The sequence below is a fragment of the Pan paniscus genome, chromosome 6 (genome assembly GCF_029289425.2).
Source record: "Pan paniscus chromosome 6, NHGRI_mPanPan1-v2.0_pri, whole genome shotgun sequence".
NCBI lineage: Eukaryota > Metazoa > Chordata > Mammalia > Primates > Hominidae > Pan > Pan paniscus.
The window spans coordinates 177,700,863-177,717,886 of NC_073255.2; the positions used below are offsets into that span (position 1 = coordinate 177,700,863).

General features: G+C 40.5%; 1 protein-coding gene across 3 annotated transcripts in view; it reads right to left on the reverse strand.

The window, feature by feature from the left end:
* Positions 1-11,932, reverse strand: part of BRAF (B-Raf proto-oncogene, serine/threonine kinase) — a 203,600-nt gene extending 191,668 nt beyond the window's left edge. For 2 of the 3 annotated variants that reach the window (XM_034965106.4, XM_034965107.3), the window contains exon 1: positions 11,560-11,924. In XM_034965106.4, the coding sequence (XP_034820997.1) occupies positions 11,560-11,697 (138 nt within the window). In that variant the 5' untranslated portion in view covers positions 11,698-11,924. Of the gene's footprint in view, positions 1-11,559 lie in introns of all 3 variants that reach the window. The other variant, XM_008965952.4, reaches the window with a different exon arrangement.
* Positions 11,933-17,024: the final 5,092 nt, after the last annotated feature.

Sequence of the window (17,024 nt, forward strand, 5' to 3'; positions counted from 1 at the left end):
GCAAGGCACATTCCTGACACAGAATCTTTGAACTAATTGGTTTATCTGAAATGCCTCCTCCTCCTTTCTCAAATTTTTGTTCAAATGCCCCCTTCTCAAGTGAGGCCTACCCTGACCTCCCTATTTAAATTGCTACCTACCCCCATCCCAGCCCTAAACTGTTTAACTTTCATTGCTCCACAGTACTTATTACCTTTGAACATACTATATAATTTCCTTTCTGTATGTCTAAGGTTTCTCAGCCCCATCCCCCAATACACACACACCCCTCCACTGGACAGCAGCTACATAAGGGTAGAGACCTTTGTTTTGTTTTCAAGTGTACTACTAAGCACCTAGATCACTACCTGGCATATAGTAGGCACTCAAATATTTACTGAATACATGAATACCTGTTGCCCTAAGAAATGACTCAATACAAAAGTCACCAATGTAGTTTTGGATGAATGACAAAGCAAATGTTAATCACAGCTTTTTTTTTTTTTTTTTTTTTTTTTTGTGAGACAGAGTCTCGCTCTGTAGCCAGGCTGGAGTGCAGTGGCGCAATCTTGGCTCACTGCAACCTCCGACTCCCTGATTGAAGCGATTCTCTTGCCTCAGCCTCCAGAGTAGCTGGGATTACAGGCACATGCCACCAGGCCCAGCTAATTTTTGGTATATTTAGTAGAGACGCGGTTTCATCCTGTTGGCCAGGATGGTCTCAATCTCCTGACCTCATGATCCACCCGCCAGGGCCTTTCAAAGTGCTGGGATTACAGGCGTGAGCCACTGCACCCGGCCAACCACAGCTTTTAAATACCAAAACACAAGTCATAATTACCAGTTTTCCTATAAATGGAACAGTCTTTCTACTGTTATTAAGAAAGCTTACCTCTTTCCCATGAATTGCTTACTGAACACATGAATCAATATGTTGCCACTTCATGTTTCTTTAATTAAATAATGTTTTAAAGTAACATTAATAGAATGCAGTTAACACTGAAAGAGTTCTAGGACAATCATCAGTCAGTCCCACATTAAGAACTGCCAAAAGTGTTAACTAGAGCCCTGTGCTAAGCATATTGAACATTCAAAACAAAAAAAAGAACAAAGATTTCTGAAAGGAAATTTTTACATATATAGTATTTATCTTTTGTCTTAAAAATCAACAGAAAACACTACTATAATTTTGTGAAGGCTTTTACATATTCATCATTTCACTTTATTTTCATAGCACTCCTATGATCTACTTAACACATATGGCCTACTAGAAGTTCAGTGCATACCATAAGGAGGGGGAGGAGGATCAAGAGATGCCAGTGAAAGGCAAGCATTCAACTGAGTTCTCATGTATAATGAAACTTATTTGAGATTGTGTGACTTACTGTTAGTATGAGAAGGCATGTGCAGGAAGAATATGAGTGGAATATCATCAGTGTTAGAGGCAATCCTGTAAAAACTAAAGGGAGATGAACATTTTCTGTGGCTCTAGAATAGGAATATAAAGACCACTCTGAATCATAATCTCTTCCCTATTTGATGTTCTCTGACACTATTCCCATGGAAGCATATATTAATGTGTGTAAAACAAAAAAGTTCTGAGTTATTTAGGAGTAATTATCAATAGTACTTTATCTTTTTATGGTAAAAAAAAAAAGTTATAAAGGCAATAACTGCTTGCTAGTCACAGAAAAGATGGGATATTTTTATGATGGGAATTAAGTCACCTCCATAAAACATTACCAGAAATTACGCTAACAAGAGCTCTATAAAAATAATCAGCCAGGCACGGTGGCTCACGCCTGTAATCCCAGCACTTTGGGAGGCTGAGGCGGACGGATCATGAGGTCAGGAGATCGAGACCATCCTAGCTAACACGGTGAAATCCCATCTCTACCAAAAATACAAAAAAATTAGCCGGGCATGGTGGCATGCGCCTGTAGTGCCAGCTACTCTGGAGGCTGAGGCAGGAGAATCACTTGAACCCGGGGAGGGGGGGCGGAGGTTGCAATGAACCGAGATCACACCACTGCACTCCAGCGTGGATGACAGAGCGAGACTCCGTCTCCAAAAAAAAAAAAAACCATACCTACTTAAGACTTAATTACAATTTTATTGCTGACACCAATAATCCCCTTTAATATTAAAAATACATCTATAAGCCAAAATAGAAATTTATTTTGCAAAATAAATGGTACAAGGTAAAAAATACAGTTTAAAAATATCAAGTCAATTGAGAAACAACCCCAAGCAGTACATTAAACTGTTTAAAATATGCCAAAATAAGTGACTAATTCAAAGTATCCTAACATTTTATTTCAATTAAACAGTTCTAAAACTATAAAGTAAAAATTTTCTGGTGTTATTAACTTAAAGGTTACATATTTAGTGCAAGAAAAAATATAAAACAAAAGTATTCCCCAACTTAAATATAATTAAAGTATCTTTTTTTTTTTTTTTTGACACGGAGTTTCCCTCACTCTTGTTGCCCAGGCTGGAGTGCAATGGCGCAATATCGGCTCACTGCAACCTCCGCCTCCCAGGTTCAAGCAATTCTCCTGCCTCAGCCTCCCAAGTAGCTGGGATTACAGACATGCGCCACCATGCCCGGCTAATTTTTTGCATTTTTAGTAGAGACGGAGTGTCTCCATGTTGGTCAGGTTGGTCTCGAACTCCTGACCTCAGGTGATCCACCCATCCTGGCCTCCCAAAGTGCTGGGATTACAGGCATGAGCCACCGTGACCAGCCTAATTAAAGTATCTTTTAAAGATATCCACACTTCTTTACTTTTTAAAAACAGATTAATTTTGGAACAATAGTTAAAAATAGTCTGCCAAGATATTGTATTACTCTCTCCCTGGAAGTGCAGTTTCAAAATCGGCAAGGTGATGCTGGGTGCGGTGGCTCATGCCTGTAATCCCAGCACTCTGGGAAGGACTGCTTGAGCCCAGAATTTCGAGACTAGCCTGAGCAACACAGCATCTCTACCAAAACAAACAAACATACAAACAAAAAAAACCCAAGGTTTTTTAAAAAAACTCTGCAAGGTGACCCAACAAAACTGGAACGATACTCCTTGCAACATAAAGCTTAGTCAGTTTCTACCTTCGCAATTGTCACCTGACCCTCTACTAGTCAGGTATTCCACACTTCCTCTCTAGAAACATGTGTTTCCTGGTATTTTGTTTTTAAATTATTAAATGAAAATCATGATGAGAAACATCATTTTACACTGTAGGGATAATTCCCTGGGCTAACCAGTAAAAAGCTATCAGTGCAGTTTAAAACAAAGTAAAGGGGCCCTATAGGCCCCACTGAAAAAGGTAGAAATATGACCAACTACTACCATATGCCTTTCCTTAGAAGAAACATAATGATTTAATGATGCCTCTAAGATTAATAAAGATACTAACTCTGAAATATCACAGAACATGACATAGGTTTCAAATGGAAGAACTCTTCTAATGAAGATGGAGAATAACACATTGTAAACTAGTATCTTTCACAACCTAATTGACACTTTCGGTGACTTTTTTTGGTGAATAAACATCTTAACATATTCATTTTCCCCTATACACATTATGATTACACCTCATAATGCAACACGGTAAAAAGGACGTGATTGACTTTTCTGTGCAACCTACTAGAATATCTCCTTTATTTCTTATAAGGAAATTAATTTTGGTTGCAACTTTTACCTGTCACTTTTCATGAACCTCACCACCACGTAATTCAAGACAGAGATATATTAACTATATACTGAAGTCTTAAGTATTTGGGGGTAGAAGACACCTTTGAAAACCTGAATAAAATTATGAGTCTTCTCCTTCCAAAAGTATGGTAACAAGAAATTAAAAAGTCAAAGTTCTAAAAATCTTCTCAACTGGACCTACCTGATTTTAAATTTAACTATAAAGCTATCATAACTAAGGTAGTGGGGTATTAGCCTAAGAAAACACACACAGATCAATAAAACAGTAGAATCCAAAACTCACAAACATAAGCAATTTCAATAAAAGTGCCAAGGTGATTCAAAAGAAATTTGATAAATGTGAAACAACTGGACATCCATATGTAAAATAATGAATGAACCTTAACCACTGCTTCACAATTGCTGGAGTGCAATGACGCGATCTCGGCTCACTACAACCTCCCTCTCCCGGGTTCAAGTGTTTCTCCTGCCTCAGCCTCCCAGGTAGCTGGGATTGCAGGTGCCCACCACCATGCTCGGCTAATTTTTGTATTTTTAGTAGAGAGGGGGTTTCACCATGTTGGCCAGGCCAGTCTCAAACTCCTGACCTCAGGTGATCTGCCCTCCTCAGCCTCCCAAAGTGCTGAAATTACAGGTGTGAGCCACCATGCCTGGCCCCACTGATATGACTTTTATATGACTCCATTTATATGACTTTCTGGAAAGGGCACAACTAGAGATCAGACCAGTGTTTGCCAGGGGCTGAGGGTAGAAGATGAAACTGAGTGCAAAGAGGAACTAGGAGCTGGGCTTGGTGCATGCCTGTAGTCCTAGCTACTTGGGAGGCTGAGGCTGGAAGATTGCTTGAGCCCAGAGTTCAAGTCCAGCCTGGGCAATACAGTGAAACTCCACCTCTCTCTCCCTCTCAAATAAATCAATCCAGTTTTTACAAAAGCAATTATGAACTTTCTATAGACCTCTAACCTACATCTTACTTTGAGAACCTCAGATATAACATATATAGTCTCCCTTAGACCAGGAGTCAGAACAGTTCAGCCCATGAACTGGCCCACTATCTGCTTTTGTATAGCTCACAAACTAAGAATACTTTTTACATGTTTAAGTGGTAGAAAAAAAATCAAAAGAAGATTTTCATGACACATGAAAATTATATGAAATTCAAATTTCAGTGTCCTGAAAATGACTACTGGAACAGAGTCAAACTCATTTGTTTAAATATTGTCTATTAGCTACTTCTGAGCTACTACAGTATTGTTGAGGAATTGTGAGAGGAACTGTATGTCCCACAATGCCTAAAATATTTGCCATCTGACCCTTAAGATTGCTGACCTCTGCCTTAAGACACAAGTTGTTGAAATTTTCTACACAGATGATACCTGAGAAGATTTATGCCAGCGCAAACCTCTCTTCCATACATAGTAGCTCTAAAATTTTTATAGCCATAAAACCCTTTTTTCAAGGAAACTAACATATAAAGCAGATAAATGAAGAACTTCAATAGTTATGGTATAGAGCAGCACTTCCCAACCTTTTTGGGACCAGTGACCAATTTCATGGAAGACAATTTTTCCATGGACAGGGGTAGAGGGGGTTTCAGGATGAAATTGTTCCACCTCAGATCATCAGGCATTAGATTCTCACAAGAAGCACACAACCTAGATCCCTCACATGCACAGTTTCTGATAGGGTTCACGCTCCTGCCGCTGATCTGACAGGAGGTGGAGCTTTGGCGGTAATGCTCACTTGCCTGCCACTCACCTCCTGCTGTGTAGTCAGGTTCCTAACAGGTCACAGACTGGTAGGTACGAGGCTGTGGCCCAGGGGTTGGGGGCCCTGGTATAGAGGCACTAAACAGAGCCCTGGGGTAACCTCTGAAGAAGGTCCTTGAAACCCCAAAACAGTGTTTTTCAAACTGCCTGTTGCAGCCAATTTGGCTGTCAATTTAATAAGGCGATTTTGTGACCGGCAGAAAAAAAGAATAGAATGTTATAGAAAATCAGATCACCTCATATCCAGTAAGGTTTTATTCACTAATTCTTTCACCAAATATTTTAGTACCTATGTGCCAGGTACTATTATAGATGAAGATTTTAAAACTACAAAACAGACAAAAACAGTTTCACATATGCATTAGTGCAATTTGGAATTTTTATTCTGGCCAGGTGTGGTGGCTCACGCCTGTAATCCCAGCACTTTGGGAGGCTGAGGCAGGCAGATCACGAGGTCAGGAGATCGAGACCATCCTGGCCAACACGGTGAAACCCCGTCTCTACTAAAAATACAAAAAATTAGCTGGGCGTGGTGGCGGGCACCTGTAGTCCCAGCTACTGGGGAGCCTGAGGCAGGAGAAAGGCAGAAAGGCGTGAACCCGGGAGGCAGAGCTTGCAGTGAGCTGAGATCGCGCCACTGCACTCCAGCCTGCGAGACAGAGTGAGACTCCGTCTCAAAAAAAAAAAAAAAAATTATTATTTACAGTGATAGAATGTTTTTGAAAAATTCTCCTAGAGCTCTGGCGTACTTTGAAAACCACCGTCCCACAGTACATTTGTCCCAAACGTGCTGTCAGGAACTGCAGCTACATTACAAGAATGAAAACGACGCTTTATCTGATGTTACAGAGCTTCCAGAAGATATAAAGTTAATTGAGTTCAAAGCAATTTTTATATTCTACATCACCAGGGCCCAGAAAAAGAAGTTACTGGGCATCGAGTTCCCTCTATATGCATAGTCTTGATACAGGAAGGAATTAGAATAATAGTTTGTTTTTTTTTTTAAGCCCAAGAGAAAACATGGACACAAAAATAATCTCAGAGGGTAGGGGGGGAAAATAATTGCTTAATGTTAGGGTGGAGACTGTATTAAAGAGTTTCTTCTGATTACCATGCTAATTAAGTATGTTAGTGATTTAGGTTGGAAAAATTGAAATCGAAAAATAAAAACATGGCAATGAAAACAAAAAATTTAAGAAAGAAATGGAACAAATGAGGCTATATTTTTCTTCTTACACTAACATGAAGCTATCCATAACCTTATGATTTTAAAAAGCAGTACTTGACACCTTAAAAACAGAAAAGCTCCCAAATAGGCCCATCTATTTTGAATTCAGAAGTTCTACAAGCAAGTTTTTTTGTTTTTTTTGTTTGTTTGTTTGTTTGTTTTTTGAGGCAGGGTCTCACTCTGTTGCCAGGCTAGAGTGCAGTGGTGCGATCATGGCCCACTGCAGCCTCGAACTTCAGGGCTCAAGTGATGCTCCCATCTCAGCTCCCCAAGCAGCTGGGACTACAGGTGTGAGCCACCACGACCAGCCCTACTGCCACATCTGACTTTACAGAATAACCAATGTAAGTTAAAATAGACAAACAGAATGAGTAAAGGACTTAAAACACTTTAACTTCTGATGAAGACAAAATCTAGTAAGAGCTACTGACAAAAAAAGGCTTAAGGACAATATGAGGCAGAAATGTAAGGTGACTAGACCATACTGGATTTCATAAAACAAGGGGATTATGACACAAAATGTTCACTAGGTATTCAGCTAAATTAACAACATCAAAGTGTCAAAGAAACAAAATGCACTTCCGCAGTTCTGAAAGAGAAAACAATTTTATAATTGGGAGAAAAAGGGAAAAGGAAGAACACAAAAGTAGTCATCGCATTCTCTGACAAGGTGGGCATCAGGTCTTAGAAAATGCCGAAAATCAAAGGAACCTATTCCCTCCCTCTCTTCCCCATCACTCATGGAACACAGGTTTCCAGCTGCTATATCCAGACCCACCTCCTATTCATCCTAATCAAGAAAGCAAGGGATAGAAAAACAAGAAAAGTCAGACTGTTCTAGCCTGTTACCCTAATGTAATTTTTCTGGCCTATTATCCAAATACATGTACAATTAAATCAAGTTTGCACTCACATTTACTACATTCAAGGATTCAAGCACCCAGTCCAACATTCCTTTCTTAGCTGTTTACTGACAGTTTATTCCTTTAATGGCCAACATATAAAATGACTGACAGATAATATTCTAAACAGAAAAAGGAGTGAGTGGATGCCTAAAGAAGGGAATTCAGTAAATAAGGAGAGAGAAAAGAATATAGAAAGTGAACACTAGAAATACCAAAGACAAACAACTATTTTATGATTTTTGCCACAAGGGCACCTGTGAATATATCTGTATAAGTATTAACAGCAATAGCCAAAACTGCACAAGCACCTACATTAGTGAGAATACCACTTTTCAGGGTTATGATGCAATCCAACCTGGTGTGGCTCGCAAAGATGTATTTTAATACAGTGGACCTCATTATAAAGGAGTTTATATCCCAGAATATTCCCTAGTCAATACATTATCATAATTAAACAGTTTAAGACTGACAATCAGAGATCTTGAAAACAGAACATAATAAAATTGTAATTGTAATGCAATTGTGAGAAGCTCCCTTCTACAGAAACAGCACAGGAAGAACAGTTAATAAATATCACTCTGGTATCACACTTAAAAAAATGTATTTATTATACCATATGGTTAATTTATACCATACACTATTTCATACCATATGGCCATAGAAAAAAAATCAGGTAAATATAAATGGTCAGATGTTAATGTTTAATGCCAGAAGTACAAGTACATTCATTTGATAAATATTTAATAAGCACCAATCATTTACCAGAATATTCTATTTTGAGCACCTACAAAGTATTAATACTACAAATACAGGATGTGAAATTTGTTCATTCCCCAACATATTTTAAAGACTAAAATCTACATCCTATGTTCAAGATGTTTGATGGCAGTAAAAAATTAAAAACAACCTAACACCCCAAAAAAATTAGTTAAATAAATCACAGTATGTCTAATAATACGTAGAAATTTTTGCTTTAAGTTTTTTAAAAATACAAAACTACATAGTGTTATAAAAGCATTAAAAAAGAACAGATGGAATACACCAAAATGTCTATAGTAATAATAACTTAGTGGCAAAATTACTGATGATTTTTTACTTTTTGTACTTATAGTTTTCTAATTTTTGATAATGACTTGCTTTCCCTTTGAAATCAGACTTTTTTTTTTAGATGAAATTTCCCTCTGGGAAACTTTTATTTAAAAAAAAAAAACCTACATTTTACTGTTAGGTAAAATAAATCTTCAGAATAAAATGTGTCATTACACACAAGCAAACCTTTTCGTTCTTTCCATGTAATTTGCAGTAAAAGACCCCTTTAAGTGAATGTAAGGAAGACTTCAAATAAAAGACCACAGCACATTTCAGTTTCCACTGAATATCAACTTCAAATTTAAAAGTATTTCTTGGAGGAATTTATTTTATCATCTGTAATACTGATATTTACATTCAAGAGATACATTTTTTAATCAATGTCACCCTCCCAGCCAAATACATTTATTATCAGTTCAGAAAAAAATGTAGAGGGAAAACTACTGTTCACCACTAATCATTAAAACCTGGGTAAAGAGGACAGTAGGAAACACTTGTTTTTTAACCAAGTAAAATGAGAGTATCCTTATAGTTTCAGAAGATATGAATATGCTTTCCAATTACTGGCAATTTATACTTAAATTCAGCTAGCCTAGAGGTTCTCAAGGATTGGTACATGGGAACTGCTCAAGACATGTGCCAAATACAGAAATCCATGGCCCTTGCTCTCACTTACTAAATCAGACTCTTCAGGGGGTACAGTTCCAAACAATCTGGCCCTTTCAAATAAAATAGAAGGGTAGAGATTTTACTTCACAAAAGGCTTCTTTACAGAATTGCAAACGGTTCTAATAACTCTGCAACAAAGTTCCCAATATAAACAATTTTATAATCAGAGAATTACAATTTCATAACCCCTACCCATTACTTCACTCATTGTTCCACTCTGTAGTAGTCTTCAAACAAGATACAATTCAACAAAACTACACATCTATTACAGAGTAAAATAAAATCCAGAGGCACCTGTGCCTGGTTAAGACAAAGGCATATCCGATTCCTGGAGAAAACAGACAGCAGATGTGACCCCTAGTATTTATCCATTAAAAACAATGTATCCTAAAAATAAATTTCCATGTCAACGGAAACAAAGATGTTTATAAATAAGAAGGAACGTGGAGGTGTGGAGAAGAAAAGAGGAAGCTTCAGAAAGTTAAGTACCAAAAGCCAGGAAACAAGGCAAAATGAATGGTAACTGGAAACAAGGGAAACAGAATAAACTAGGAAATTGAAGTACAGAAGAGCTTTCTCCTTAGAAATCAAGAAGCTGGGGGAAAGGAACAGATATGAGAGGAAACTGATCTAAGCAAAAATGCATACTGAAAAGTGGAATGATTTTAAGAAACTTAAAAATGAGAAATTTTAGAACAGATCAAATGATGGTACAGAACACATTTTGGGCATGTAACAAAGATGATATAAAGAGTAGAAAACAAACATTATCATAAACAAGCTGATGCTGAATAAAGCAAGCATATTGGATGAATTTCCAAAGATGATGATGCAAAAAAAAAATTGCAGAGAGAATGAGATGTTATGAGAATTGAGAAATTAGATGTTAATAGTAAGTAGCAAAGAGAACTTCGAGCAAAGTCAACAGAGTAAGTCACATTACCTAATCAATAACTGTAAACCACAATTATTATACCATATCTTATTTGTAAAGCATAATAAAGTATTATTTTCTGTAATAAAATACCAAATATTTGTAATAAATTTTATGTAATAAAAAACAAAACGTAAATAATTTGACACAGTGCTAAGAGGCTGACTAACGCAAAAACAGGCTGAGAGAAGCAAGGACTGGAGAGGAAAAAGGAAAAGGAAAAAAATAGGACAAAAAGGAGGACAACACTAAGAAATCAATCAGACCTATAAAAATGGGTAGGAATAAAGAGGTGTGAATGCACAATGGACGACTAGCCAAAAAGTGCCAGTAGTGCAAGCGCGAAAGAGCCAAGTGAAACCTGATGGAATCTTGACAGCTTCTGGGCTCAGAAAATAAGTAGCTCCAAAGTGTCCAGGAGGATTTGTGAAGATAACAACAGACAACAATGTCAGGGAGTGGTGAGATGAAGTACAGAGCCTCAAGAGGACCAGGGTAAGAGAAGTGCAAAAATGCTCTTAAGTGGGAGCTGGGGTTAGAAGGCAGGCAGGTCCGACAACTGGAAAATGAGCGGGCGGTAGATGGGAATAGAATGGGGGTTACCAATCAGCGACAGAGCGCTGACAAACATTAGGAACAGAGGACCAGAGACCAGAAAAGGCATCGGAAACTGCGATTTAGGATTGAAAAAGTAAAGACTAAATCAAAATAATTTGCTGGGTAAAACAGGTGAAGAGAAATCCCCAAATAGAAAAGTGAAAAAGGTCAGCGGACTGAGAAGGGGGGCAGTCCGGGAGAGGAGAGAGGAAATGATGAGCCCCATCATCCCCACGACCATGTAACAATTACACGCGACAGTAACTCGGGCTGTGGTCTCAGCCCCAGCAACTAACCTATATCCTCCACCTCGAGGCCGCCGCCGCCCCCACCCCACAGAGATGCAGAGCTGGATACTTCAGCCAGTCGTGACCTTCTCGGACCAACCCTGAGTTTCGCCCCCTATTGATAGCCTCCCGCTCAACCACCGCTGCCCCAATCCCCACATCTGGGGTGGGGGCCAGGGAAACCCTCCGGGCCATTGTGTGTGTTTACGTAGGAAGGCGCTGCATGACGGAGAGGGACGCGGGGGCGATGCCCACCTCCCAGCCCGCGGAGCTGGCCCGAGAAGGTGGCTGAGGGCATCAAGCCCCCACCGCCGCCTCTTTCCAAAATAAACACCAGCCAGCCGCCGAGCCCGGAGTCGGGAGGGCGGCAGGGTGGCGCCAGCACTCACCTCCTCCGGAATGGCAGGGTCCGCAGCCGAAGAGGCCGCGGCGCCGGCGCCGGCGCCGGCCTCGGGCTCCATGTCCCCGTTGAACAGAGCCTGGCCCGGCTCCGCGCCGCCACCACCGCCACCGCTCAGCGCCGCCATCTTATAACCGAGAGCCGGGGCCCGAGCGGCCGCTGTCGGGCGGGGAGGGGGAAGGGAGGCGGAGAGCTGGGGGAGGCGGAGGCGGAGGCGGAGGAGCGGGGGGCGCGGGGGGCGCGGGGAGGAGCGGCCCGGGCGGCGCCGCGGGCGGAGGGCGCCTGGGCCACCTCAGGTACCGGCCCGCGGCCCCGGGCGCAGCCGAGCCTGAGGGGATTGGGGGAAGGACGCTAGGCGGGGGTGCGGGGGGGAGCGGGGGAAGGGGGCGGAGACGACGAGAAGTCGCCGCGGCAACGGCGTCACCCGCGTGTCACGGTCGTGACGTCACCCCGGTGCGTGACGTAATCTGAGGCGCGCCTTCGCGCCGTCGTCCGGGGAGGGTTTTTTCCCTTCTAACCACCCGCGCTCTCACACTTTGCCTCCGCTCCGCCGTTTCCATGGCTCCGGTTTCCTACTTTCCTCTTGTCTCCTCCGTCCTCAGCCTGTTCTGTAATGTGGGATTTACTAGAAGAGCAGGGCTGGTGTTCGAGGAGGAGAAGTTGAAATCCTAGAGGGAGGAAGGCGGGGAAGCCAATACTACTTGCTATTTCCACTGCAATGAACGTTTCTGTGTCATCAAAATAAGAACTTCAACCCCAAGGTTGAAACAGCCAAGCAGAATTTGATGGAAATATATTTAGGAACAGCTAAATTAGCAGTGCGACGCGTGTTTTCTTTTCATTGAAGAATTCAGCCAGTTAAAACGAGTCTAAATGGAAGTCTGAAAGCTTTTTCTTCATTGTTGAGGAATAAAATATTTCGTGTATTTTTCGTTTTCCAGATTCATTCATTTAACAAATATCAATTGAGCACTTTCCATGCCATAGGGCCTGTACAAGGCGCATAGCATTCTAGACATCTGAAGCATCAAAACTAATCATTTTTATTTTGAAGAAAATCACTCAAAATATTTTATGTATTTTGTGCCTTTCATGAACAGAATATTCCAAGCATTCTCTGCAAAATACGCATGAAAACAATTGGGAGAGAAGAGGTCAATTATCTTTGAGAAGCCCAATTACAGAATGAAATTCAATTCATTATTAAAAATACATGGATCTAATAAAGAATAAATAATTGGAAAAGAAAAGTTTAAGGAAGAGAGAAACGGGAATGAGAAACAATTACTGTGGGCTCCCAATGGCCTGGAGTGAATCACCAAAGTAACCTAAACATGAAGTCATGAAAAACTAAGTGGATTCTGCCTTTTAGTACTTCCCATCATGGGGGAAGTCACCAGCGACCTCCTTACTGTATTTTGGATGATTCAAGAAATAGAAAGGTGTCCTACTGACTTCTGAAACAGGGTGTCTTCATATTGATTAGGGTCACCGTAAGCCTGGGAGCTGATGCTTACTCTCAGGTAAAGGATGCTGTGTGAGGCTGCTTGATGAATGAGAATACTAACATTCTTCTGCATTGAAAAAATATAACCTATAAGATGAACATTGTAGGCCGGGCGCAGTGGCTCACGCCTGTAATCCCAACACTTTGGGAGTCTGAGGCGGGTGGATCACCTGAGGCCAGGAGTTTGAGACCAGCCTGGCCAACATAGTGAAACCTCATCTCTATTAAAAGTACAAAAAATTAGCCTGGTGTGGTGGTGCACACTTGTAATCCCAGCTACTCAGGAGCCTGAGGCAGGAGAATCATTTGAACCTGGGAGGCAGAGGTTGCAGTGAGCCGAGATTGCACCACTGAACTCCAGCCTGGGCAACAGAGCCAGACTCTGTCTCCAAAAAAAAAAAAAAAACATGAACATGGTATGCTTTGTTAACTTCATTGTACATTCTCCTCCAAGTAGGAAAGTTTCTATGAGGAAATAAATTTAAATCAAAAAGTGGCTTGGCAAATGTAGAGTAAATGATCACAAGGGATGATGTCATCAAGCTAAACTAATCTGAAGCACCCTTTACTATAAGGACATACTTAGAAGCAGACTGAAATAGCACCATTAGCCAGTCATGGCACTTTTTCCCCTTTCATCACCCTTTCATCAGAAACACAACTGGCAAGATTTTTGTTAATTCTCTAACTGTCCTATTTCATTTTTAAAAAATTAGCTGCTAAAAATGTTATATCATTATAACACTTCCTTATAACATTAAAAGTTTTAAAGGCTTTTTTCCTCGCATTGGTTCCATTTTGAATTCTAGCCTTATTTGTCAGTATCAATCTGTAGTTCAGATCTTCCATGATTATTTCTCCACAGGATGACTGGTCTCATCCATTTAATATTGATTCTTCTTAGCGTTCTACTCATTTGACATTTTCTGACCTTGCCTTAAAATTCTGGATATATCCTGTTTTACTTCCTTAGGCCATTCTAAAGTCCTACAGTATCCAGATGAGAAACAAGAGAAAGCATAAGCTTTGGAGTCCAAAGATCAGGATTTTATCGTCAGCACTCCACACCTTAGCTATATAATCTCAAAGCAGGTAAGCTTAAATCCCTGTTTGTTGTCTTGTTTTTTAATCTATAAAATGAAGGTTATAATAATGCTAGTCCAACCTGCCAAACTATCATTGTGAGGATCAAACATTATACTTTCACCCTTTGAAAAATATAAAATTACCCTCTCAGTCAGAATTCAGACAAGGCATAGCAAAGATGGCTTATCTCTGCTCCATGATGTCTGGGGCTTCAGCTGGGAAGACTCAATGCCTGGGGGTGTCTCAATGGTTGAAGACTGAAATCCTTTGGAGGCATATTTTCTGACATGGCTGGTGGTTGAAGCTGGGACCTCAGATAGGGCAGTCAGCCAGAATACCTAAACCTACTCTTCATGTGGCCTGAGCTTCCTCCTAGCATGGCTGCCTCAGAGTAGTCAGACTTCTTACGAAGCAGCTCAGGGCTTCAAATGCTAGTGTTTCAGTAAACAAGGTTAAAGCTGAATTGCATTTTATGATCTAGCCTCCAAAGCCACACAGCATGACTTCTGCTGCATCATTTTATATTATGAGCAAGTCAGTAAGTCAGGCTCAAATTCAAGGAGAGGGGATATAGAGCCCACTTCTCAATGAAGTGTCAAAGAATTTACAGCCATGTTTTAAAACCACCACAGGTCATGTTTAAAATAATAAACTGGCTATCTGCAGCCGCACACAAACCTTCTTCCAAAGCGTTCTACACCAGTCAACTTTCTCTCCTCTTTATTGCTAGTAATCACCAAGACACATCTCAGTATTTGGCTGTGTCCCCACTCAAATCTCATCTTGAATTCCCATGTGTTGTGGGAGGGACCCCATGGGAGCTGATTGAATTATGGGAGTAGGTCTTCCCTGCGCTGTTCTCATGATACTGAATGAGTCTCACAAGATCTGATGGTTTTAAAAACGGGAGTTTCCCTGTACAAACTCTCCCTTTGCCTGCTACCATCCGTGTAATAACGTTGACTTGCTCCTCCTTGCCTTCTGCCATGATTGTGAGGCTTCCCCAGCCACAGCCATGTGGAACTGTAAGTCTAATTAAACCTCTTTTATAAATTGCCCAGTCTCGGGTATGTCTTTATCAGCAGTGTGAAAATGGACTAATACAGTATGCTAATGAACAAGCCCTTACCTTGTTTTTTCAGCTTCTGAGGCCTCCACTGCATGCATAAATAGATACAAGTCCTTTGCCATTGGACACAGCCTGTCTTCTGAGCACCTCCCCCAAACCCCCAGTGCTGCCATAGGCAGTGTTGATGTGCTGAAACCCTCTACACAAAACAGTGTCCCTGCAGCCCATAGCCCATAATGAGCTAAGCTGGTGTGTATTCTGAGCCAAAACTGAACACCTCCCTTTTGTGTTGTAATGTGCCATATGGGCATCAAAGCAGCATTATCTTGCATTCTAAAGTCTTAGAGACATTTTAATCAACACAGCTCTTTTAGGTTTTCTTCAAAATCCCCTTTCGCCCTAAGGCATTCATGTATTCACAGGAAGTTGGAAAACAAATCTAGGTGAGAGGTACTGCTCAAGCATTGCTTCAGTTGATGACTGAGACACTATTCAGAGCTTTACTGCCAGGTCTGACCCTTTCTTCCCCGGACACAAGTTTATTTCCTACCAGCATTTCTATCTCGAATCCTGCATTCTATTATAATGGATGCTGGAGAGTCCCACCAGCCAGCCAGGCCTGCCCAGCCAGGTCTGATCCCACACTGATATGATCAACTACTGGAAAACAAGCAAGCAGCCTTTAGGAAGCTTCTGCAGTGCCAACCAGATTCAATGATGTATAACTGATCATAGTTCAATATTTTCTATATGAATCAAGGTCATTATTATGAATAACAACACCTCCTGTATTGTTTAATGGAGGGCTGCTTCCAGAAGCTATTTGGGTGTGAACAGAAAATAGAATTGTAGAGCTGATTCAGCACAACTCTCCCACTGAGAAATGCTCAGAAACCCCTTTGTGGAATTCCAGACTCTGTCTAAATACTTCAATGATGGGGACCTTACTAATATAGTACATCCAACTCTAACAGTTTCTGAAGTTGAATTGAAATCCTCCTCTTTATGACATCTATATTCTGGTCTGAGTTTTGCCTTCTAGAGGAACACAGGATAAGCCTATTTCTTATTCTGTGTAACTGCTTTTAAGTGTTTGAAGGAAACTGTTTGCTTTAGCATTTTCTCTCCCAAGCATTTTCTCTTCTTGCTGTATACTCTTTTCAATGTTCCTCTTAAAACATAGACCTATAAATTGAATACCGTTCCAAATTTGGTCCTTGCAAATTTGGTTTCTTGCAACCAAATTTGGACAAAACAAACTACAAGTAAATCTTTAACTTTATTTAGAAGGTTTGTTATTGATAGCAATATTTGTTTTGTAATTCTGAAACAATTTTGTGTTTATTGTGGAATAGAACCGAATGAGTACATATGTTAAAGTTGGGAATCAGGGTTTTTACTGTGGAAAAAGTGAGAAACAAATATAGAACAAGGGAAATTGAAGAAGAATGCTTTGGTGTTGTATTTGAATTTGAGGTAGCAATATGAACTTAGGAGTGTGTGTGTGTGTGTGTGTGTGTGTGTGTGTGTGTGTATTCATGTATTCTTAGCTCTGCCCACTGAAAGGGGTGCTTAGGAGTAACAATAAGTATACCTGGTACCTGCATCTTGATTTTGAAATGCCATTCTCCACTAAAAGTAACCAGGGCTCCTTTGAGAAATGGCTGATGCCAGATCTGGGGCAGGAAATTTATAAATTGAGCTTGCATATGATGAGCCTTGGTATACTTGAGAGCAAGGACTTTATTAAAGACTACTAGGTCATGTCAAAAGGAGTCAACTACAAGACCCC